General features: G+C 42.5%; 1 protein-coding gene across 5 annotated transcripts in view; it reads left to right on the forward strand.

Annotated features, from left to right (window-relative positions):
• B3GNTL1 (UDP-GlcNAc:betaGal beta-1,3-N-acetylglucosaminyltransferase like 1) overlaps nt 1-25353 on the forward strand; it is a 315188-nt gene that overhangs the window by 41617 nt on the left and 248218 nt on the right. For 4 of the 5 annotated variants that reach the window (XM_033961211.1, XM_033961214.1, XM_033961213.1 and 1 more), the window contains one exon: nt 9970-10034. The exons of the other annotated variant lie outside the window; for it this stretch is intronic. In XM_033961211.1, the coding sequence (XP_033817102.1) occupies nt 9970-10034 (65 nt within the window). The remainder of the gene's footprint in view (nt 1-9969; nt 10035-25353) is intronic. 5 annotated transcript variants of the gene reach the window in all.

The following is a 25353-nucleotide window of genomic DNA, read 5'->3' on the forward strand; positions in this document are numbered from 1 at the left end:
GGGACAGGGATTCTACTCCCGTTACTTTTTAGTCCCCAAAAAAACAGGAGATCTCAGACCAATTCTAGATCTTCGCGATCTCAACAAATGCTTAGTCAAAGAAAAATTCAAGATGCTTTCTTTAGCCACTCTCTACCCTCTTCTCAATCAAGACGACTGGCTATGCTCCCTCGATCTCAAAGAGGCATACACTCACATACCAGTCAATCTGACCTCCAGACAGTACCTCCGTTTCATGATCAATCACTGTCATTACCAATACAAGGTGCTGCCCTTCGGCCTTGCCTCCTCTCCAAGAGTGTTCACCAAATGTCTGATTGTGGTGGCGGCCTTTTTACGCTCTCACCACCTTCAGGTCTTTCCTTACCTGGACGATTAGTTGATAAAGGCCAATTCATCTCAGACAGTACTCCTGGCCACCAACCAGACCATCCTGTTTCTCCAACTTCTGGGGTTCGAGATCAATCTACCAAATCTCATCTCATCCCCACTCAGAGACTTCAATTCATTGGAGCGGTGTTAGACACAGTCCTCATGAGAGCGTTCCTGCCGTCCAACCGTCTTCAAACTCTTCAGTCTCTATGTCAGCAGGTGCTTCCACAACGTTCCATCTCTGCCAAGCAAATGATGACACTCTTGGGTCACATGGCCTCCACAGTTCATGTCACACCCTTCGCACGTCTTCACCTGCGCACTCCTCAATGGACCCTAGCTACCCAGTGGTCCCAAGCGACGGATCCCTGCTCACGACACATATCTGTGACATCGTCTCTTCGTCAGTCTCTACAATGGTGGTTGATATCCTCAAATCTCTCCAGAGGTCTTCTGTTCCATCTACCTCCTCATCAACTTGTCATCACCACTGACGCCTCCCCTTATGCCTGGGGAGCTCATTTGAACGAATTCCAAACTCAAGGACTTTGGACAGCCCAGGAAATGAAGCATCACATCAATTTCCTGGAACTCAGAGCGATGTTTTATGCCCTCAAGGCCTTCCAACATCTTCTCTTTCCTCAAGTCCTCCTGCTGTGCACAGACAATCAAGTTGCGATGTACTACATCAACAAGCAGGGGGGGACAGGCTCTCGCCTCTTGTGCCAGGAAGCCCAGAAGATTTGGGCTTGGGCCACAGATCACCAACTTTTTCTGAAAGCTATCTACATTCAGGGAGAACAGAATTCTTTAGCAGACAAGCTCAGCAGAATTCTTCAGCCTCACGAGTGGACACTCGATCCTTTAACTCTACAGTCCATCTTCGCTCAGTGGGGCACTCCTCAGATAGACCTCTTTGCAGCTCCTCACAATCACCAGCTGCCCCTATTCTGCTCCAGACTCTACTCTCCTCACCGTCTGGCAGCGGATGCATTTCTCCTCGATTGGTCCAATCTGTTCCTGTACGCTTTCCCTCCTCTGCCTCTCATGTTGCGAACCTTGTTCAAGCTCAAGAGGGAAAGAGCCACCATGATTCTGATTGCTCCACGGTGGCCCAGGCAACATTGGTTCTCCCTTCTACTTCAACTCAGTGCCAGGGAGCCTTTTCTTCTTCCGCTGTTTCCTTCTCTGCTTACGCAACTTCTGCATCCCAACCTTCCGTCTCTGCACCTGACAGCTTGGTTTCTCTCGGGCTGACTTCTCATAATACTTCTTTGTCTCAGCCCGTTTGTTCCATTCTGGATGCCTCCAGGAAACCGGCCACTCTGCAATGTTACCATCAGAAGTGGACACGATTTTCTTCCTGGTGTCTTCTTCATCAACATGATCCCACTTCCCTTGCTGTGGAGACTTTGTTGGATTATCTACTTTCTTTGTCTGACTCTGGCCTTAAGTCTACTTCCATCAGAGTCCACCTTAGTGCTATTGCTGCTTTTCATGAGCCAGTTCATGGAAAACTTCTCTCGGCTCATCCCTTGGTGTCCAGATTCATGCGGGGTCTTTTCAATGTGAAACCACCTCTTAAAGCCCCTCCTGTAATCTGGGATCTCAATGTGGTTCTTTCCGCCTTAATGAAGCCTCCATTTGAACCTTTGGCTACCACTCCTTTCAAGTTTCTCACTTGGAAAGTACTTTTCCTTATTGCTCTTACCTCTGCCAGGAGGGTCAGTGAGCTACATGCACTAGTTGCAGATCCACCTTTTACAGTCTATCATCATGACAAGGTGATTCTGCGTACACATCCAAAGTTTCTCCCGAAGGTTGTCTCTGAATTCCATCTCAACCAATCCATTGTTCTGCCTGTCTTCTTTCCGAAACCTCACTCTCATTCTGGAGAACAGGCTCTACATACTTTGGACTGTAAAAGGGCTCTAGCTTACTATTTAGAGCGTACTAAGCCCCACAGATCAGCTCCCCAACTCTTTCTGTCCTTTGATCCGAATAAATTGGGACGTCCTGTTTCTAAAAGTACATTGTCTAATTGGCTGGCAGCGTGCATTTCATTCTGTTATGCTCAGACCGGACTGACACTGGAAGGTTCTGTCACGGCCCATAGAGTTCGAGCTATGGCAGCATCTGTAGCTTTCCTCCGTTCCACTCCTATTGAGGAAATCTGCAAGGCTGCTACTTGGTCCTCAGTTCATACTTTTACATCTCACTATTGTCTGGATGCTTTCTCCAGACGGGATGGACACTTCGGCCAATCTGTTTTGCAAAATTTGTTTTCCTAATGGCCAACCTTCCCTCCATCCCTCTTTTTGTTAGCTTGGAGGTCACCCATCAGTCAAGAATATGCTGCCTGCTTGTCCTGGGATAAAGCACAGTTACTTACCGTAACAGGTGTTATCCAGGGACAGCAGGCAGATATTCTTGCGTCCCACCCTCCTCCCCGGGTTGGCTTCTTAGCTGGCTTATCCTAACTGGGGACCGCGTGCCTCTGTGGGGCGGGAAGGCACTCGCGCGTGCGCGGTGCGGCCTACTAGAACTTTCCAAGTTCTTAGAGTGCAATCACTCTAAAATTGTCCGTACCGGGGCTCCTTTGGTGTCGTCACCCATCAGTCAAGAATATCTGCCTGCTGTCCCTGGATAACACCTGTTATGGTAAGTAACTGTGCTATCTGCTCCTGCTCCTTGCCCCGACTCCCCGAATCTGCTCTCCTGCTCCTTGCCCCGACTCTCTGCCCCAAATCTGCTCTCCTGCTCCTTGCCCTGGTTTCCCCCCGCAGTGCGAGTTAAAACCACAGGCTCACTGGGCTAGTGAAAAAGTAAAAAAAAAACAACAGTTGCGGCTCTTAGACGCATGCGCAGACCATCTACAGATGGTCTGCGCATGTGTTGGGATTGCTACAGAGCGATTCCGGCGGTCGTTGGAGGCATGATTCTGATCGCCCTCATTTGCATGAGGGCGATTCTTGAATCAGCACCCCCGGACACGGATCGGATCCGATACATGCCCTTAATGAATCTAGTCCAAATTAGTACAAACTCCCTGGGTAACTGTCATCCCACATATAACTTGTTAATTACCTGGACCAAACCCAGGTTGTCACACCAAAATAAGATCTTTTGTTTCTCAGTATATTGCCTTACATTGCTAGGGCAACCACCAAGGGAATTGTTCATAAAAGATAATATTTTTCACCAACCTGGCCACAACCAAGTTGGGGCACTGGTCTTTGACCTAGGGGCTGCCGCAGGAGCGGACTGCTGTGCACGATGGACCACTGGTCTGACCCAGCAGCGGCAATTCTTATGTTCTTAACCCTTTTCTAAATATAGAAAATGATGGCATCTGAAGACTATATAGTCTATCCAGTTTGCCCAGCTACATCAGCTAAGCTCTACAATATCGTCCTGTGCTTCAGAGATCCTCTGAACTTATCCCATGCTTTCCTGAGTTCAAATAGTGTTCTCATCTGCGTTGGAGTAGAAGAGTAGCCCAATGGAGCAGTGGGCTGAGAATCAAGGAAGTAAGGAAAGAAACTTACATTTTCAGTATTGTGCTCTTTTTATGTACTGTGGACAAATGGGTGCTGCTATTTTTAGTGCTGCCAATTTGATGATTTCCAGCAGAACTGAAATACTTTTATTGTGGCCATTAAAAACAAAGCTTGAACACTGATGCAAGAGAATATCATGCAGGAAATGTTGAACTCTGCAGTATCTGTGACCTTGTTCTTGTATGTAATTTATATTGAAACACAAACAACACAACTATGGAAATATAAAGAATAACTTATCTTACTTTCAAAGAGCATTGAACAACATATAATGTCACTTCAAAAATATTCATGTTTTCAAAGAAAGTAGAGGAAAAGACCACAAACACCAAGCAGTTGTTCAGCTGTTTGCTACCGTAACTGATAATGCTGCTAGAATAATGGGTTGTAGGTATGTAATAATTGATCAGAAAAACCTCCACACCATCAATTTTAATTTTAATACATTTTCAGCTTATATTTACATTTGCAATGAAGCAGCTATAGTTCTCAAAAGAAGTAGCTGAAAAGTTCAGGAAAAAGCAATTGCCTTTCATAAAATGCAAGAGATTGCAGAAAGAGTAAGACAAACTAATAGTATCTGGAAAAGCTAAGAGAAGCTGGTAAAGCAGTCAGGAAAGCAAAGATGCAGTTGAAAACAAAATAGCCAGTACATTAAAATGGAGAGACAATACTTTTTTTTTTTTTTAAGATCTTAGTGATGTGAGGAAGTGCATGTGTGGTACTGTAAGTTTAAGGATGAAGGGGAAGAATATATAGAATGTTATGAGAACTAATGGGCTCTACTAGTTATGAATTGCTGACGATAAAATTTTAAATTTTAACATTGTGAGTGGCTTTATTTTTGGCAGCGTTTTTGGCGTATTCAACAGTCAGGCTTTTGTTGTTATCTTCATTTCATGCGGTATATTTTATACTTTATTTACCATGGACCCCTGATGAAGGCGTGTTGTCCGAAACACGGACCGTGTCGGGTCTCTTGGTTGGTATAAAGGTTTTTATCTTACTGCATTTTAACTTTGGTACAATAAATTCTTGCCTGCATCGTGTACATTGTCTGCAGTTTTTATTTGGTTTTCCTGTTCCGGTGGTTTTCCTGCAGATTTTGTTGGATTTCTTTTTTGTTGAACATTGGTATATCAGACATTGTATGGAGAAGTTCCTTAATATTGTAATAGAATTCTAAAGAGATATAGATTCCAACATTCTCTACAATTAGAGGTACTTACCCCCTCTTCTACAAAGCCGTGCTAGTGGCTGCCACGCGGTAATGGCCCTGAAGCCCATAGAGATTTAAAGGATTTCGGGACTGTTGCCGTGCGGCTTTGTAGAAGAGGAGGTTAGTTATTGCATATTTTGTCCATTACAGAGATTCATTTTGTTGAAACTAGGAATTGGACTTCCTCTACTGCTGACCTGGATGAATGAAATTGATTGGCAAAAAATCCTTCGCATGTTTGATGTGGGGACCGTTTTCAGATCTATGTTATAAAAGAATTAGGCCATGTTTAACATTTGATGACTGACTTTAGTAGTAGATTTAGGAAGAGTAGTAACTCTGGCTTTAATTTATATGAGGGCTGATTAAAAAATGATTGCCTCTGTTTTTCTTTCCAAGAAGTAGACTTGGCAACGCTATGCTGGTTCTTGTGAAGCTCATATACTGACATTTCTGAATCTGCAGTTGGAATGCCATAGTCTTTGTTGTTGGGTCACAGCGAGAGGAAGAACTTCATACATTTTATCATGGTAGATGAGGGAGATGTGTCTTGCGAGAGTATGCCAGAGGTGTGTGATTGAATTTTGTGTGGACATTGGAAAGAATGGTAATGAAACTCTTGAAATGTTACAGCAAGCATACGGTGGTGAAACAGTTAGCTGTGCTGCAGTATGATGAAGTGAAAAACACCATCCACAATGCTAGAGTGATGTTGCAAAACAGTCTACTGCACCTTTGAATTGTTTTGGAAATGCTGCAAAATAATTTTGGAAACGTTAGTTTGAAAAAGAAAAATGTTCAGATCCTGTGGAGTCTTTTGAATAAAAAAAATCCAGTCTTCACTTTTCAGTCAGCTCTTGTATGTGTAATATTGTTTGGAGAGATTTTTAGTGTCTGGAAATAGATGTTACAGTAAGTCAAGATAATCATGTGACTTGTTTAATGGTTGTATTTAGTATGGATATGCCATTATAATTATGTTTGTGTGTTTGTAAGTTGCTGTGAGTTTTTGATATGACAGGATAAAGCTTAACAAAATATTGTAGACTTGTGTTCACAGAAGAAGGGCCAGGAGTTGAACCACAGAAAATGAACAAATAAAGGAACTGGGTCCTTGGAATGATTTTCAGAACAGTATGTGCATGAGGAGCTTGCTAAACTAAAAGAGAGAGCAATGGGGACAGATGCGATACATCTGATGCTACTGAATTAACTTAGGGCAGTACTTCTCTTACTTTTTCAGTGTTTGTTCAGAATTGGGAATGGACCCAGAAGACTGGAAAAGGGTTGAATGTGGTCCATCTCCATTAAAGTAAAATTAAGGAGCAGATTGGAAATTACTGGCCAATTAGTATGACCTTTTTGTTGATTAAATTAATGGAAACTACTAAAGCAGAGGCTAGGTCAGTTTATTGAATCTAGTGAATTGTGGGATCTAAGGCAGCATGGTTTTACTAGAGATAGATTTTGTTGGATACATCTGATTTAATTTATTTGATTGGGTGACCATAGAGTTGGATAGAGAAAGAGAGCACCAGATGTGAAATACTTAGATTTCAGCAAAGGATTTGAAATGTTTCTATATAGGTGGCTTTTCACTGTTGAGTGAGAGGCAACAAAGGTAGTGGTAAATAAGAGTTCACTGAGGATAAGGGTGTTCACCAGTGGTGTGCTTTAAGGATCAATCCTTAGGTGTGATTCTTCTTAACATTTTTTTTTTATAAACAGTATTGCAGAAGGGTTGGATAAGGTCTGCTTCTGTGTGTGTGGTATCCAAATTTTGCAGTAGGTACTCCTCACCTGGTGTGGAGGAATAGGATGTGTTACAAAAATCCCAATCCATTACACTCTCAACAGACCTAACACTTACACCTATCCTGGTCTTTCAGCAACACTTGGATCCCTAACACACTACCCAGATCACAGCGCAAACATATCTCAGTTCACACCCAACCATCGAAACAGAGCCTCCCATACCAAACCAAAAAAAAGCCAAAATCTTATTTACTCTTCAACATGCATCAGACTACCGGGCTGCCAACTACCTCCCTATAACATGCGCATACATCAACCTCATCAGGGACTGGATCACGGAGGAAAATTTAGGCTGTCTATTCCTAACAGAAATGTGGCTACCTTCACCAGAAGACCCACTCATCAAAGACCTTTGTTCACCAGGCTACAAAATACTATCACTATGTAGAAAGAACAAACAAGGAGGCGGCCTTGCTCTCACAGTGAAAGGCTTTCTCCAGATTAACCTACTGAAGTTCGAACAACTGGAAAACATCGAAATTCTAGCATGTGAGCTGTCCAGTCCTAGCCTAAAAACCCTTCTCACTTGCATCCTCTTCTATGTGACGCCCCAAAACTGGACCAATGTAAAGGACATTATCCACAACTTTGTGTTCAAAAACTCTCTTACCTATCCTAATTGCTTACTAGTAGGGGACTTAAACCTCCACCTAGAATCAAAAAACTACAACACGGTCACCTTTCTGCAAGACCTTGACTACTCCTGGCCACCTTTCTGTTCCACACCTCTTCCAAAGACCCTCTGCAACCCCCTGTATCCTCTTCAGAAGGCAATTGGCAACAATCATTCTTGTCAGACCACTATATATTCAAATTCAAGCTTAACTGGCTTCATTCCAAAACCAACAAAACCATATCTTCAACCCCAATTTTAACCAGAGGACCAATCGATGAGGCCACCTTCTGGACGAGCTATGACACCAAATTCGCTGACCATTTATCTATTGACTTCTACACTGCCTGGGATTCTTTCAGCAACAACACTAAATTGCCTTGCACCCAAATGGCTCAAGCTCAAACGTCCGAGGAAATCAAACAAATGGTTTGACAAAGAGCTGCAAATACTGAAACGTCAAGTAAAATGCCTGGAACTTTCCTAGATCAAGAGTAAAAGAGAAGACACCAAACTGAAATGGTGAGAAAAATCAAGAGAATACAAATTCCAACTGAAAGAGAAACGTAAAAACTACTATTCCTCCCAAATAAACCATCATGACCTCAAAGGAGCTATTCAGATTAGTTGACAACCTGACCAATGTTTCACCTCTAACCAGCCCCTCCCATGACCTTCTTCCCTCTGTCAACACCCTCACTCCACATTTTCAATCCAAAATACAAACCGCAAGAGCCTCCCTCGGCACAGACCACTCCACCGACCTCAAAAACACTGAACTCAAGAATTCCTGCCCCCCAAACTGACATGATCTGGAGCTCCTTCACCAACCCAACCTGGTCTCAATTTCACTTCCTATTTTAAAAATATCCTCAAACATGCTCTCCCATTGACTCCTGCCCACCTACTCTAATGTCTAAAGCTTCAGATTTCTGGCAAATCTCTACTTCTGGCTAACAGACACATTAAACAAAGGAAAATTTCTAGCTAAAAGAGGACACATCATTATCAGATCCATCATAAAAGACAAAAAAAGTGACATTTCTCAACCTCACAACTACAGACCCATTGCACTAATCCCACTTTCCATAAAACTGATAGAGGGAGTAGTACAAGGTCAAAAACGCTGCAGAGGTCCAGTTGGAGGACGAGCGTGTTTAGACCCTTGCTTAGTAGATTATATAGATCAGTGATAAGTGATGCAATTACCGTCTCGGTACTGTCTGAAGCCTGATTGGGAGTCATGGAGTAGTTGAAAGTGTTCCAGGTGATTCATCAATTGAATTTTCTTACCAAATAAAAATCCCAGAAGGGACAAAGGTACGATCATTTCTTGTTATTATGTTAAGCAACCGTAAAGAAAAAAATTTCAATTAAAAAAACTCCTGTCCTTTTTTCCTTATGATTTGAGAAAACTATAAAGGAATTTGACACATTCATAGTATTTCTGATGATCCCTCCCCACTTTATTTTGGCAACCATGTCATATACTCCAAAGTAGTGGTGTAGTAAGGGGGGGGAAGCTGTCCACCATGGGTGCCATGTTAGTGGGGGTTCTGGCACCCCTCCTCTCCATCCCGCCTGTTCCCACTCTTCCCCCCGCCATGTGCGCCCCCCCTTTCCTCGTACCTCTAGTTGTTCACTGCCACGAGCAACAAGAACATCAACATCTCCTAGCAACTGTGTCTCTTCTGCTGACGTCGCTTCCAGGTGCCGCACATAGGAAGCGCCGTCAGAGGGAGAGCTGACAGGGTTGCGAGGAGCACCTTGACGTTCTTGTTCATGGCGGTGAACAACTGGGGAAGGGGGAACACGCGACGGGGGGAGTGTCAGAGATGAGGGCGGGGAAGGGCGCCCTTCACTATGTCACTGCTTGGCAGTGGAACTAGGGATAGGTATATTGGTTCGATGGTAGGACCAAGGGCTACAGAGGCAACTACAGTTGGAAGCAAGAGAGAGACAGAATAAGTGGAAGTGGTAACTGCAGGGGATGGCGGATCTCTTTACAGAGGAAATGTAATTTTTGTATGGTAGCATCAGATCTCTTATGTTTTGCACCTGGTGGGATATCCAGACTTACAGACCTCTGGTAGATTATACCTCAACTAAGATTATCATGAGTAGCTTAGTAGTTAAAACAAAAGGCACAAGAACCAGAGAAGCCAGTGTATAAATCCATCCTCTTCCACCGATGCTCCTTGTGACCTTAAGTATGTTACATAACAGTCTTCTGTCTCTGGTGTAAATTTAGATTGTAAACCCTCAGGGGCAGGGAGCTACCAACTATACTTGCCATGAGCTCAGATCTGGAAAGGCAAGTAATTCCTGTAAATCCAAAATACAAACATTATAGTAGGATAATATTAAGTTCATTTTTTTTTTCTCAATAGTTGGATTTGCTAAAAACCAAGCAGTCTTGCAGAGTTCTGGGACGTACCTATGCTTTCTGGATTCGGTAAGTAAATGGTTAGTTTTGTAGGTGCAACAATTTGGTAGCTCTTATTTTTATTAACCGCCTAGAAAATTCTTAACAAATTGTATTCTGTAATTCGCTACTTTTTCTAAAAGGGCCCCTCTGAAATTCTAAGCAAACTGTATATTGTAATTTGCTGATTGTCCAGCTCTCTTCAATGTGAACCGCCTAAAAGTCGCATGATTGTGACGGTATAGAAGAATAAAGTTATTATTATTATTATTATTATTATCAAACCCGTGTTTCTCTGCTCTTGCTCTGACTAAGAGTAAATCAGCCAAAAAAAAGAAGGGGAGGAGGGTTCCTGGTGTTTTTATTCTATTTAATTATCTACTGAATTAAACGTGCTTTTCAATATATAGGAAATTAAAATTAATCCTAAAATTTTGATGTTTCATGCTGATTTTGTGTGCCAAATATCACATATGCATTCTAGAAGTGACAGTTTGAAGCTGAAAGTAACAACAATACAGTTGTTTACACAAATCCCCAGGTGTTTGGATGACTTTATTGTGTCTATAAAAAGTGATTGCTCAGCTGCTTCTCCTGCTGTTACTTAAAAAATTACTGTCAAACTTCAGTGACCTCGTGGATTAAGACAAGATTTATTTAGCCTGTGCCTGTTATTGACTAACTATAGTTTGTGAAACCCCCCTTCCAATTTAGTCAGAGGATGCTTCTCAGTTATGTGGATTACCTGTAGCACGAGTGATCCACAGGATGCCACTGTTCTGTATAGCTGTATAGCAGGGATCTCAAAGTCCTTCCTCAAGAGCTGCAATCCAGTTGGGTTTTCAGGATTTCCCCAATGAATATGCATGAGATCTATGTGCATGAACTGCTTTCAATGCATATTCATTGGGGAATTCCTGAAAATCCGACTGGATTGCGGCCCTCAAGGAGGGACTTTGAGATCCCTGCTGTACAGAGACTTTGGCCAGTTTTAAAATCTTTTCAGATGCCATGAGAGGATGAAATCAGATGGGCAAATTGTGAGAAATTAGGTAGTGATAATACAAGTGATAATATACAGAGCAAAATGAAAACTATAATTGACTAGCCATTTTCAAGGAATTGGCACTTTAAGCAAGTTGATTGGGAGGGAGGGAGGGAGGGAGGGAGGAACAGGAGTCAGCCCTTCCTTGTTCTACTCGGTGGCATGCATTGAGATGTAAGCCTGCAATAGGCTTCCAGAGTTAGTATGCCGTGCCCGATTTTTGACCTATTCAAATTCAGGTTAAAAGCCTACCTTTTGAGGATCTTTAAATCTTAATCCCTTAGTCACTTGTTTAATATCAGTTTTGTTTTAATTGTTCCCATGATAAATGAAACTCCCTAATTTCTTACTTGTTTTCTTTGTTTTGAATAAATTTTTGAATAATTGTTTTGAATATATGCTGTCGAGCAGGGATTATCTCTTAAGGGTCAACATTCAGCTGGAGGCACTGCAATGCCCAGAAGCTATCCGAGTACAACTTTTATTCAGCGTCGTACCCACATAACTAATTAGACATAGGACTGCTTTTTATCTGGTCCAATATATCTGTTTAACTGTGTGGGTAAAGGCATTGAATATTATCATTGAATCCATAATTCCTGGTGGCTCCACTTCATCTCCAACCCTTGCCCCTTCCCACCTCAGTTAAGTATTGCTGAATATTTCCTGCTAACCTGCTTCCAAACTGCTCAGCATCTTCTGTCTGGTTAAAGCTGCATAAAATCTGTTTTACTCTTTTGGGATCTTGCCAGGTACTAGAGAATGACACGGGGATAAATTTGTCCCTGTCCCCGCAGGAACTCAATTTCCCCATTCCGTCCCTGCGAGTTTTGTCACTGCCCTGTCCCTGCCCCATTCCTGTAAGCTCTGCCTTAACTGCACAAGCCTCGAACGCTTATACTGGGCTCTCCCAGTTAGGCAACACTTATTATTGATAGGTCAGTTACAACAATTTTGTAAAGTCCTAAAGACTTTCTTATTTACACAATACTTGAACAGTTTACCTAAAGATTCAATGAATTGATTGTTCTACAACACTTATTTTCTCTTATGCTCTTGTTCATTTTTTTGCTGGTCTTTAATTACTTGTATACTGAGTCGAGCTCTGCTGGGAGATGACCCGGTATATAAATTGAAGACTAGATTAGATCATAACTAAACTTATTTCTCTGAACAGGAGCTATATGCTCACTCCAACTCTAAACAGCAACAGCTCTTGTGGAGATATTTTTTTTACAGGGCCAGCTCAAGGGACTGTGGCACCCTTTGCCAACTTTTGCACTGGTGGTCTCCTCCCCAAGCCCAGTAGCTCCCCCTCTATCTGAAGTCTTCTCCCACAAAGCTGGTGATAAAGGGCACTAAATTCCTGAACCCCAAACTGGACTGGTAATAGAGCATCCAGATTGCTGCCTAATAAATTACAAACTAAGAAGCCACAAGCATATATTTAAAAAATTAAATACTGCCGGGACCTTTTGGGTCCTAACTTTAGTCAGCTGTTTGTTCAAGAGCCTTCTATGAGGAACCGTGTCAAAGGCTTTGCTGAAATCTAAGAACATAAGAAATGCCTCTGCTGGGTCAGACCCGAGGTCCATCGTGCCCAGTAGTCCGCTTCCTTGATATAATTCTCTGGTTTCCCTGTCAAAGAATTCAATCAAGTTCATTTGGTATGATTTACTTTTAGTAAAGCTGTGTTGTCTTGGATCTTGTAACCCATTAGAATCTAGAAATTTCACTATATTTTCCTTCAGCAATGCTTCCATTATTTTTTCAATAATCAAAGTTAGGCTTACTGGCCTGCAGTTTCCCACTTCATCTCTGCTTCATCTTTGGTTCCGTGGGATTGGAAAAGAGTGGATGTGGTTCCTTTTCACAATCATGAGAACTCGTGGCAGTCATTCAACTAGTGGCTCTTAGCTAAGCAGGAGCGCAGAAAGATCGATCCTGCTCGGTTAACCACTGGACCATCAGGGGATGCGAGAGGGAGGTAAAAATCATCACAGTTGGACGGGAAGGATCCCTCCTGTCCCAGCCCACTGTGAGACCGCCACGGAATTCAGAAGGAAAGCAGGGGCGGCAGAAGTGGAAGTAAAAGTTTTTAGAGTTGGCCGGGACAGGAGGCGGGAGGGATCCCTCTTGTCCCGGCCCACTGCTGGACCATAAGGTGTTACTGCAGGAACAGTGTAGGCCTGCAAAGCATCAGGAGGGAGGAGGGGCAGGGTGTAGATCCTGACAGGGCAGAAAGGGAAGGGGTTGGGTGCAGAGCCAGGGAAGGAGGGAGAGGGCTGGGTGCAGAGCCTGGCAGGGCACTTGAATATTAAACTCCCAGTTTATATTCAAGTCAATCCTTTTCCCTCCTTTTTGGGGGAAAAGGGCTACCTCGGCTTATATTTGGGTCAGCATATGTTCACGTATATATGGTACTCTTACTTTTTTCCCAGCTTACTCCAGTGCTTGCTGATTACTGGCAAGATTTATCCCTGCCTGCAGTTACAGCCCATAAATTAGGTTATCCTGACATCTCAGTTTGTACCTGTGCTCTTAAATATGAAAATCAGTTGACAGAAGGGCAGTCATGATCCCATTGAAAAGGGTCGTTGCACCTAACTATATTCATGTGATGGTGCTGTTTATCCACAAACTTGAAAGTTGGTTTTCAATTAGGCACACTACACCGATTTGTTTTTATAACCACTGCAGCTTGTTATTCTTGGCAAACTTTAACTGCTATTAGAAGTTACGTCTTTTTTTTTTTTTTCTTCTTTAATGGAACTATTGCTGCAGGCATTTGCGAACCTTTGAAATGTCTTTTTGCTCTTTCAACTTTCTCTGGGTAGATAGTAGCAGCCAAGTTCTCAAGAACACATTTTGATGGTGCAAGTACAGCCCATTCTTGTTATTCATGCATTCTCAAATTCACAATTTCGCGTATCTGCAGTCACATCAGTGGCTACCGATATTCCCCATTTGCACCGCTGTGTTTGCATGTTCGTGAACTGGCTCTTAAAAAACAGCTTTCTTTGCTTTCACTTTCATTTCGCGGTCTGGCGTTTGCTTCCCGATATGACCTTCAAGTGTCCAGAAAGTGAATTACAAGCATCTACAAGTACTCCAAGTGTTGTCCCATGTAGGAACCTCACCCGATTTTCCCAATAGGATCCGTTGTTCACTTTTTAGCAGTTTTGAGGCACAACATGTACTGCTGGAACTTAACCTCTGTTTTCCCATAGACTCAGCATTTCGCCATTTGCAATTTCACAGTTCACAAACATTTTTGAGAACCATACTACCGCAAATAACAAGAACTAATTGTAAGTTTTGCTTGAATTAGAACTTTCCAAGTATCATATGTAGCATTGTTTTACACTTAAAATCATAGGCTCGAAAGGGACCTGAAAATGTCATTTGGGCCCTAATGTACTAAAAGATGCTTCCTGTTTTGTGTCCCAAAATAATGTTTGCCTAAACTTCTTAAAAAAATGCCTGGTGACAAGAGATTCCTCTTAAAAGTAGCTTGTTCTGATGCTTATTGACCACCCTTAACAGTTCAAAAATAATTTTGTCTAAAGTAAACATTTACTACTGCAGCTTGCTCTGTATTTTAGTGAAGAGAAAGAACAGTTGATTGCCACATTATTCACCCCTTAATCTAATTATCTTAGACCCTCTGAATATTTTTTTTATTTTTAAAACCTGTCTTTTAAAGCAGTGGTTCCCAACCCTGTCCTGGAGGAACACCAGGCCAATTGGGTTTTCAGGTTAGCCCTAATGAATATGCATGAAGCAAATTTGCATGCCTATCACTTCCATCATATGCAAATCTCTCTCATGCATATTCATTAGGGCTAGCCTGAAAACCCGATTGGCCTGGTGTTCCTCAAGGACAGGGTTGGGAATCACTGTTTTAAAGTGTGAGCTTCCAAACTGGTCACAGTATATACCTAGAGTTGCCAGTTACTGAGGTTCAGGAGAGAAATTTTAGGCCAGTTCTGGATTTCCAACAGCCTGTCAGAGAGTCAGCAGAGCTTGAACCGCTGACCCCCAAAGGGCAGAGGTTGGGAACCTGCAGCAGAGCCACTGAGGAGAGAGGATTAGGAAAAGACAAGGGATTATTTAGCTCTTGATTTCCAGAAAGATATCAGTAGAATAACAGATCTGTTCCATTTGCTCAATATGTTATGGCATGTATTGTTTAGTAAAGCAGTTCAGATATATTGTTTGTATCCAACTGAAAACTATTATGTGCTTTTTTGTATTCTTTGGTCCTCTCAGATAGGCTTCTTTAAAATCTGTTCTCTCTTTGAGACATGTTCATCTTTCATCTACATGGAAAAGGATTTTTTTTGTTCTGAGTATACAGTTTGGGATCCTCTATCTTTTTTTTTTTTTCAATAAATATATTGATTTTAAACTTTGACAATGCAATACAATTATCTGAACATAAATATTTCATAAAACGCATTATTAAACATACAATTTATACTTAGAACAATCATTTTCTCCCCCCTCTTACCAAATTACAACAATAAGACAAATTATGTAATTATAATATTATAATTAAGTATTTTAATAAACAAAATAGCTTTCCCTCCCCCCTACCTCCCCTGGATGTGCAAGGAATTCTACCAACCTCAAAAAATAAATAAATAAATAAATACATTACAATTATTATGATGTTACAAATATAGTCAATGGACTCCACACTCTATTAAATGTACTGCTAAACCCCAAACACTCTGCATTCATTTTTTCATATTTATACGTGGTACAAACATTTGTCCTCTATCTTTTAATGATAAGACATGTATTCATTTGATTTTTCATGAAAGGTTAAAATCATGGGAAGTGTGTCGGTTGGCAGTGATGGGCACATGTAAATTTAGCGAGTCTTCGCTACTCTCTGCCAACCTCATTTCCATGAACGTTTTGTTGTAGAAACATAGAAACATAGAAAAAGACGGCAGATAAGGGCCGCGGCCCATCCAGTCTGCCCACCCTAATAACCCTCCCCTATTTAACTCTGTGCAGAGATCCCACGTGACGATCCCATTTCTTCTTAAAATCAGGCACGCTGCTTGCCTCGATCACCTGAAGTGGAAGTCTATTCCAGTGATCAACCACTCTTTCGGTGAAAAAGTATTTCCTGGTGTCGCCATGCAATTTCCCCCCCCTGATTTTCCATGGATGTCCTCTTGTTGCCGTCGGACCCCTGAAGAAGAAGATATCTTCTTCTACCTTGACACGGCCCGTGAGGTATTTGAACGTCTCGATCATGTCTCCCCTCTCTCTGCGCTCCTCGAGTGAGTATAGCCGCAATCTGTCCAGCCGTTCCTCGTACGGGAGATCCTTGAGTCCGGAGACCATCCGGGTGGCCATTCGCTGGACCGACTCAAGCCTCAGTACATCCTTGCGATAATGAGGCCTCCAGAACTGCACGCAATATTCCAGATGGGGCCTCACCATAGATCTAGAATGACTTGCTTTTTTAAAATCGCTACTATAATGGATGCGATAGCAGCCCGTCTGTTTTTTAAGCGGATTTTTTGATAATATAGGCCTAAGAGATCCCACATGCCTATCGCACGCTATCTTGAATTCAGATACACCACCTCCATTAGACCATTCCATGCATCTACCACCCTTTCTGTAAAGAAGTATTTTCTTACATAAGCTAAGCCAGAGCTGAAATGCTTTCTGCTGAAGGGCATTCCCCTTTGCAGGACCATTTATAAAATTAGTAAGTACGAGGGCAAATCAAAAATTAAAAGCAATTGTTAAATTATGCAATAACTGGAGCAGAACTAGTGAAATGCAACCTATGTACTCGTACATTGCCTGTTGGATAGTTTGTCCATGCACAGTGCAGCGCTCGGCCTTAAGTTATGTGGCAGCCACCAAGGTCAGAAACATGGGTGCTCGATTGCAAGATCGCACCATCAAAGAAGAATGTGCAGTAGTGCGCTTTCTTTGGGCAGAGGGAGTGAAACCTGTGGAAATTCACCGTTGGATATTGGCTCAGTATTCACATAGCACCGTGAATCAATGAAAGGTTTGGGTAAAAAGGTTTAAAGTGGGAAGAACAGGTGTAACTGATGAAGGTCGTTCTGGTCGCCCATCAACATTGTGTACACAAGAGCACGTTGACAGGGCAGATGCCTTGATTAGAGAAGACTGACAGATAACGGAGTGTCAATTGGTTGCAAATTTGGATATCAGCTATGGATATGCATTTGCCATAATGTATAATGACTTGGGATACAGGAAAGTCTGCGCACAGTAGGTTCCCAAACAGCTTACTGATCTGCACAAGCAACAGCATGTGGAGGTTTCGACCCAGTTTTTGAGAAGGAATGAAGAAGATCTGAGTATTCTGGAGAGAATTGTCACTGGCGATGAGACATGGGTACATCACTGCGACCCAGAGAGCAAAAGACATTTAAGTACATCACTGGCCGCATAGAGGTGGAAGACTACGTTTTCCTTCTAAAAGGACCCTCGTCCATAAGGGGACATCCGTTGAAAATCAGGGGGGGGGAAATTTCATGGGGATACCAGGAAGTACTTCTTCACTGAAAGAGTGGTGGACCATTGGAATGAGCTCCCGGAGCAGGTGATCGTAGCCAGCAGCATACAAGATTTTAAGAATAAATGGGATGCCCACGTCGGATCCCTACAAGGGTAGCATAGAGGAGGGCAGCTTGGGGACGAGTGATAGAGTGTAGATTAGGGGAGGGTTGTTGGAGTGGGCAGACTTGATGGGCTATGGCCCTTTTCTGCCGTCATTTTCTATGTTTCTATGTTTCTATGTAAAAGAAGCAGTGCTCACCTGGCTTCAGGGGCAGCCAAAAACTTCTTATCTGCAGGAATGTAGAAGGTAATGAATGATACAACAAAGGCATTGTCTTGCATGGGGACTATGTGGAAAAGTGATATGTTTAGTTGCTCACAGTTACTTCTATTAAACTCGTTAAATGTATTTTGCCTTACTTTTGATTTACTCTCATATATTTATCAGTCCTTTTGGGTACTGACTTGTTGATTTTGTCTAGTATGCCTGTCAATTCGGGGAGATTGTGGGTATGTGGGGTGGGCATGGGTAGGTTCAGTTTTATGAGGATGATTTGGAAGGGGTTATTATTCCTGTATGAATTAGAAATGGCCATTAATGCAGAACTGGATAATGGTTTTCACCGATTGGATGGAGATAATATGGAGGGGGGATGAGTGATTTTTGGAGATAATATATCTCCCCCCAGATTAAAATCATGGAGAAAATATTTAGGAATGTGAATAGTCTATTTTGAAGTGTGTATGCATAAGTGGGAGGTCTGTTGTTGAAGGATCCGCTGATTGATTGGGGCAGGGATTTTGACTTTGGCTCATGTCTTTTTCCAGTTGTAGCCCGAGGCAAGTTAACATTTAGGTACAGCAGTTATTTTCATATCCCTGTTTGCTCCTGAGTTAAATGACTTGACAAGATCACAGAGAGTTGTAATGGGATTTTGATCTAGGATTATTAACCCAAATATTTCCACTCTTAAAATACAGGATGGGCCAAAAGTAGGTATATAGTATTTATTCATTATTTCTTTTTATTTTACAGGTGTTGCGAATAACATCCGTGTGATGTTTTTGTTTCAGTTACATCGTTTTGCTTTTACTTATCGTTCGGTACTGTATTATACCTATTAAATAAAATGATGTAATGAATAAATACTCTTTACCTACTTTTGGCCCACCCTATATATACGAGGGCTGTTCAAAAAGTATCAAACCTTAATTTTTCTTGCGTAAACAAATAAAGCTAGGGAGGCGTGGTTTGGTGCACGTTTGTAGGCAACCCTAATGTGCATGCTTTAATTTTTTCCCGCCTTCAGAAGCTGTCAGTTGCCGGCAGACTGCCAATGAGTGAGGAAGTGTAAGTGAGCACCGTCTGATTTTCATTTTTGATAAAATGACAGAAAAAGTTGAATGCTACTACATTAAATTTTGTGTATAGCTTGGCGATTCCCCAGTAGAAACAATCCGCAAGATTCAACAGGCCTTCGAGGACGAAGCAATGGGCACCACACAGATAAAGGAGTGGTACAACCACTTCAAAGATGGCCGCACATCAGTGGAGAGTGAAGCACGTTCTGGTAGGCCCTCAACATCCAGAAATGAGATCGTCATTGACCAAGTGAGCACCCTGGTGATGCAGGATCGTCGAATCACCAAGGGGTATTACCAGGAGGTTCGTAACGCTGTGAGACGGACCTTTGGGCAGCGGGCAATGGGCAGCTCCATCACGATAACACACCTGCCAATTCTTCACATTTGATATGGAGTTTCCTGGCCAAACAAAACACACTTGTGATTCCTCAGGCTCCCTACTCTCCCAACATGGCTCCTTGTGGCTTCTAAAAATGCTCCTGAAAAAGACCAGATTTCAGTCAAGAGAAGATATCATGCAGAATGCGACGGACCAGTTGCGAGCAATTTCAAAAGAGACGATCCAGCGCTGCTTCTGACAGTGGCAGAACCGTTGAAAGAAGTGTGTGGCAGCCCAAGGGGACTACTTTGAAGGAGATTAGTATAAGATTGTTGTATCTGAATACGAGTATTTTTTATGAATAAAGGTCTGATACTTTTTGAACAGCCCTCGTATGAACTGTAAAGTCTTTAAGCAAATGTATAATTCTGATATTGCGAAACAATAAATGTAAAACAAAAGGAAAAGTCTGAGCACAGTCTAGAACTACCATGTTCTCACAGACTTAACAAAAGCTCTCTGATAGGCATAAAAACCACTCGGTCAATCCATTAAATGTAGTTATATTAATCAATTGTAAAGGAAAATAAGATTTTTCTTCATTTTCACAGGTAAATCCTCTCTTTTAATTGGAGCGAATGTTAGATATGCGGTCCTTGCAAGAAAAGCTGCTCCAGGTCATTTGAGACCCTGTACAATTTATCATGACTCTCTAAGCTCACATTGTTTAATGCTCATGTGAGCTTTGAGAGCCATGATAAATTGTATGGGGTCCCAAATGCCCTGGAGCAGCTTTTCTTGCGAAACGCTGGCCACCGTCGGTGATAGAGGCAATACAAGTTCCAGATTTAAAGTACAGCACAAGTAGAGAGAATCTTTAGCTGTGGGGAAGTAAAGGTAAAGCTAGTTATCATATACAGTAGTTTGAAGTAGTAGGGCAAATGGACAGATGGGATGGGTTTTGTGGCCTTTATTTTCACAAAGTTAAAAGCTGTGTAAAAATCTTGCTCTGAAGGGGACAGCAAATACGAGGGGACATTCTGAGAAATTGAAGGGAGATAGGTTCAAAACAAATGCAAGGAAGTTTTTTTTCACCCAAAGGGTCGTGGACACTTGGAATGCGCTACCGGAGGAAGTGATCAGGCAGAATATGGTACAACGATTCAAACAGGGATTGGATGGATTCCTGAGGGATAAAGGGATCGTGGGATACTGAGGGAGGAGCTGGGAGGTAACACAAGTATAGGAAGTAAATCAGGTAATGTGTATAAACTAACCTGGTCGTGCATGTGCAAGACCGGAGGGCTAGGACTTCGATAGGAAGGCAGGACTTAAATGGGAAACCAAGGTGGCAAGGGAGCCCCTTCTGATGATTCAGACAGGTCTTGACCTGTTTTGGGCCGCCGCGGGAGCGGACTGCTGGGCGGGATGGACCTGTGGTCTGACCCGGCGGAGGCACTGCTTATGTTCTTATGTTCTTATAAAAAGCTGAAGGAGAGTGTGGTATGGTGGTTAAAGCTACAGCCTCAGCGCTGCTCCCTGTGACCCTGGGCAAGTCACTTAATCCTCCACTGCCCCAGCCAGGTACATTAGATGGATTGTGAACCTAGCAGAACAGATAGGGAAAAAAATGCTTGAACGTATCTGTATGTGGTTGTAAAACTACAAAAAGGTGGTATATAAGTCCCAAGCCCTTTCCCTTGTTTAAAAGTCCAACCCTCCTCCCCATACTACATTTAAAAGGAATTTGTCTGTATCTAAATAGGGACAGGTTTGGCAAGGAGGGAAGTACACACTAATTGAAAACTCTAGAACAAGACAGACTTTTACCATCTGTGTCCCAATTATAGAAAGACCGATTTGGATGGGCTGGAGTGGGCTTTGACAGCAACTTCAGCAGTTGAGAAGTAGGACTAGTCAGGGGCGTACTAAGGGTAGGAGGCGCCTGGGGCGGTTGTGCCCCCCCCCTGCTTCTTCCATGACTCCCGCTCCTTCCCACCCCCCCACTCCACACTAGTGCTCTCCCCTCCCCCCATACCTCTAAATCTTCAGCATGAGTGACTTCGCCAGCATGCTCCTCATGCCAGTGTTGAGTAATTTCCCTCTGATGTCACTTCCTAACTCCGTGACCCGGAAGTGATTCAGAAGGGCACCAAGCAACAGGAGAAGTTGCTTGTGCTAGCGAAGATCTACAGAGGTACTGGGTGTGTGTGTGTGTGGGGGGGGGGGGGGGAGGGATGGCGCAAGCGTGTTATGGTTTGACGGGGTGGAGAGTTGCTGGCGCCCCCCCACCAACACGGCACCCGGGGTGGATCGCAGACTTCTACAGTCTGTGATCCAAGAACAGCAGAAACAGATCAAGTACAAAGTGTGTGTTATTTTTGTGTCACATTCATAATCACATGCTGTGTGTATCTCAGAGGTAGAGGGGAAACACCTTAAGGTTGATAGGGACTAAAATGTCAGTTTACAACACTGTTGAATTGCTGGTTTAATCAAGTTTGGCAATGAATGTGACTATGCTGCATCCAAAATTATAAAACCACTCTTTCATAATTGTGTGATTGCTCTATTTGTAATGCCAGTATTTGATCATGACAGAGTGCACGGAGTGGCAGGCGTGGCTTTGGCCGCCTTTAGTGAACAGACTAGATGGAACATGCCGGTCTTTATTTTGTTACATTTGCATCTGTTTCAAATTGGGCACAAATATACACAAGCAATAAGTATCTGCCTTGGCCATGTCACCTGGATTTTCAAAGGCAAACAACGCACGCTTTCTGTAAGACTGTAGCTCAGGTTACAGCCATACAAGCTGCTGGGGTTGCGAGGATTAAAGACAATTTGGGAATACTTAAAACTTAACTGGAGAACTTGGAGAATGTTATTAAGGCTCAGAACCTGAGAGTTTTGAACTTTTCAAGAATGCATCTAATTCTGTTACACTACTTCACTCTTAATTGCAGCACAACTTTGAAATAAGTATGAATCAATTGTTACTACAAATTTGTATTATATTTCTTCTGGTTTTGTTTTTTTTTTGTTTTTTTACTGGTCCCGAGAATAGCCAGATGAATGGTGCTTGGGAATTGGAAATCCGTCAGTTACTAATCTGGCAGACTTTCCCAAGTCCTCCCAGGATATTATTTCCACAAGATCAACTTACTGTATTTGTTTTCTTTGGGTTAGAAAATGATGGTTACTGTTCTTAACAGTTTGGGGGGGGGTTTCCCCTCAAAAAAGCATATTGATTTCTGTGGTCAAAAAGTTACTTTATGTCCTGATGTTTAAAGATCAGCTTGGGTTATGTAATTTAAAATTATGTGTGTTAGCCATGTATGCTACCTTTTTCCCCCTCAAAATTTCTTGCTTTGTTTTCAGTGCATCCATTACATATATGTAGAGCTATTTACGGCTTTGCTGATCAATGGATTTCCTTATATTTTCCCTCTTTTATTAATTAGAAGGTGTAATTCTTTATAAATTTAGGGGCCCTTTTACTTGTGGTGTACCGAGAATGAGAGGCGCCTGGGGCGGTAGTGCACCCCCCTCCTTTTCCTGCCCCCCCCCCGCTGTGCGCACCTTCCCTTTCCCTGTACCTCTTTAACTCTCCCGGCACGAGCAGCATCACGAGCTTGCTGCCCACGTCGACGTCGGCGTTCTCTCTCCCTCTGATGTCACTTCCTAGGCACGGGACCCGGAAGTGATGCCGGAGGGAGAGCTGATGCTCAAGCAGCAGGTATGAGTTGCTGCTCGCGCCAGCGAAGAGCTAGAGGTATGGTGGGTGGGGGGGAACAGGTGCTGACGTCCTGCCAAGACGATGCCCAGGGCGGATCGCCCCCAGCCCCCCTTACTACGCCACTGCCTTTTACTAAAACGCATTAGACCCTTAGGGGGACATTCTATAAAAGGCACCTAAATGGGCCCCTCCTTGTACAAAGCCGCATTAGTGGCTGCTGCGTGGCAAAAGCTCCGAAGCCCTTTAAATCAGTGGTCTCAAACTCAAACTCTTTGCAGGGCCACATTTTGGATTTGTAGGTACTTGGAGGGCCTTAGAGAAAATAGTTAATATCTTATTAAAGAAATGACAATTTTGCATGAGGTAAAACTCTTTATAGTTTATCAATCTTTCCTTTTAGCTAAATCTTAATAATAATATTGTCATTTATAGCTAAAGAGACTTATGATCAAAGAAACTGTTTTATTTTACTTTTGTGATTATGCTAAACATACCGAGGGCCTCAAAATAGTACCTGGCGGGCCGCATGTTTGAGACCACTGCTTTAAATCCATATGAACTTCAGGGCAGGTACCACAGTGGCCCACGCTAGTGGGCTTTGTAAAAGAGGGGGTTAATTAGTAAATTGGTTTCAATAATGAGCTTTTTATATATATATATCTTTATAAATTTTTCAGTTTAAACAGTGCATAAAAGGAATACATACAAGTAATTTAAAAAACAGTACTTACATCCATCAATAAATACATGAGAAATCATTTTCTCCCCCCTCCCACCCACCCTAATTCCAATTTATTCAATTAAACCATACAACAGTACATACATGTAATTAATAAACAAATCCTAATATAATATCTCTCTCCCTCTCACCCACCCCCCTTCCCTGGATGTGCAAATCAAACCGGTAACAGGGGAATAAACCATTTAATTAAAATTAATAAAATTGGTCAATGGACCCCACGTTAGTTTAAACAACTTATTGTTACCCATTTGTTCAGAATTCATTTTCTCGTGTTTATAATACAAGCATAATGAATTCCACCAAAAAGTGAAATTTAATCTGTCAAAATTCTTCCAATTTTTAGTGACCATTTGCATGGCTACCCCAGTCATTATACCGAGTAATCTGCTTTTATGTCTATCTATTGGAGGTGTAGGAGATAACAGTCCCACAGATTACGACAGCGGAACTCATAATTGAAAAAATAAAATTTAAGTGGGAGATAGGTACCTATCTTCTTAGACATAGGTTCCTATCTTTTGTAGAAATATCTCCAAAGTAGGTGTGTTTAGGGGTGGAGAAGACTTAGGTGCCTAGGCGCAATTCTCTAAAGGACTTAGGGGTCCTTTTACTAAGGCGTGCTAACCGATTTAGCGTGCACTAAATATCAATGTGCGCTAATGCATCCATTATATTCTATGGATGCGTTAGCAGTTAGAAACATAGAAACATAGTGGCAGAAAAGGGCTATAGCCCACCAAGTCTGCCCATTCCAGAGTATTCGCTCCCGAATTTACTCCCTTAAAGATCCCATGTGAGCATCCCATTTACTCTTAAAATCCTTCACGCTGTTGGCCTCAACAACTTGCGGTGGGAGTCTGTTCCACTGATCCACCACTCTTTCGGTGAAGAAGTACTTTCTGGAGTCTCCATGAAACTTCCCTCCTCTGATTTTCAGCGGATGCCCTCTGGTGGTCGAGGGACCCATGAGACAGAAGATATCATCTTCCGACTCAATGCGACCCGTGATGTACTTAAACGTTTCAATCATGTCTCCCCTCTCTCTTCGTTCCTCAAGTGAGTACAGCCGCAACTTCTTTAGTCTTTCTTCATACGTTTAGTCTTTCTTCATACCTTTAGCCCCGAGACCATCCTGGTGGCCATTCACTGAACCGACTCGATCCTCAGCAAGTCCTTACGGTAGTGTAGTCTCCAGAATTGAACACAGTACTCCAAGTGAGGCCTCACCATGGATCTGTACAACGGCATAATGACTTCAGGTCTTCTGCTGACAAAACCTCTACGGATACAACCCATCATTTGTCTTGCCCTGGAGGAAGCCTTCTCCACTTGATTGGCAGCCTTCATGTCTTCACTAATGATCACTCCTAGATCACGTTCTGCCGTGGTCCTAACCAAGATCTCTCCATTTAGTGCATAAGTTCTGCGCGGGTTTCTCTTACCCAGGTGCATTACCTTGCATTTTTTAGCATTGAAGCCTAGCTGCCAAGTTGTTGACCATCGTTCCAGCAGCAGTAAGTCCTGTGTCATATTGTCAGGTAATAAGCTGTTGCCTACTATGTTGCAAATTTT

Source organism: Geotrypetes seraphini, chromosome 10 (assembly GCF_902459505.1).
Source record: "Geotrypetes seraphini chromosome 10, aGeoSer1.1, whole genome shotgun sequence".
Lineage (NCBI taxonomy): Eukaryota > Metazoa > Chordata > Amphibia > Gymnophiona > Dermophiidae > Geotrypetes > Geotrypetes seraphini.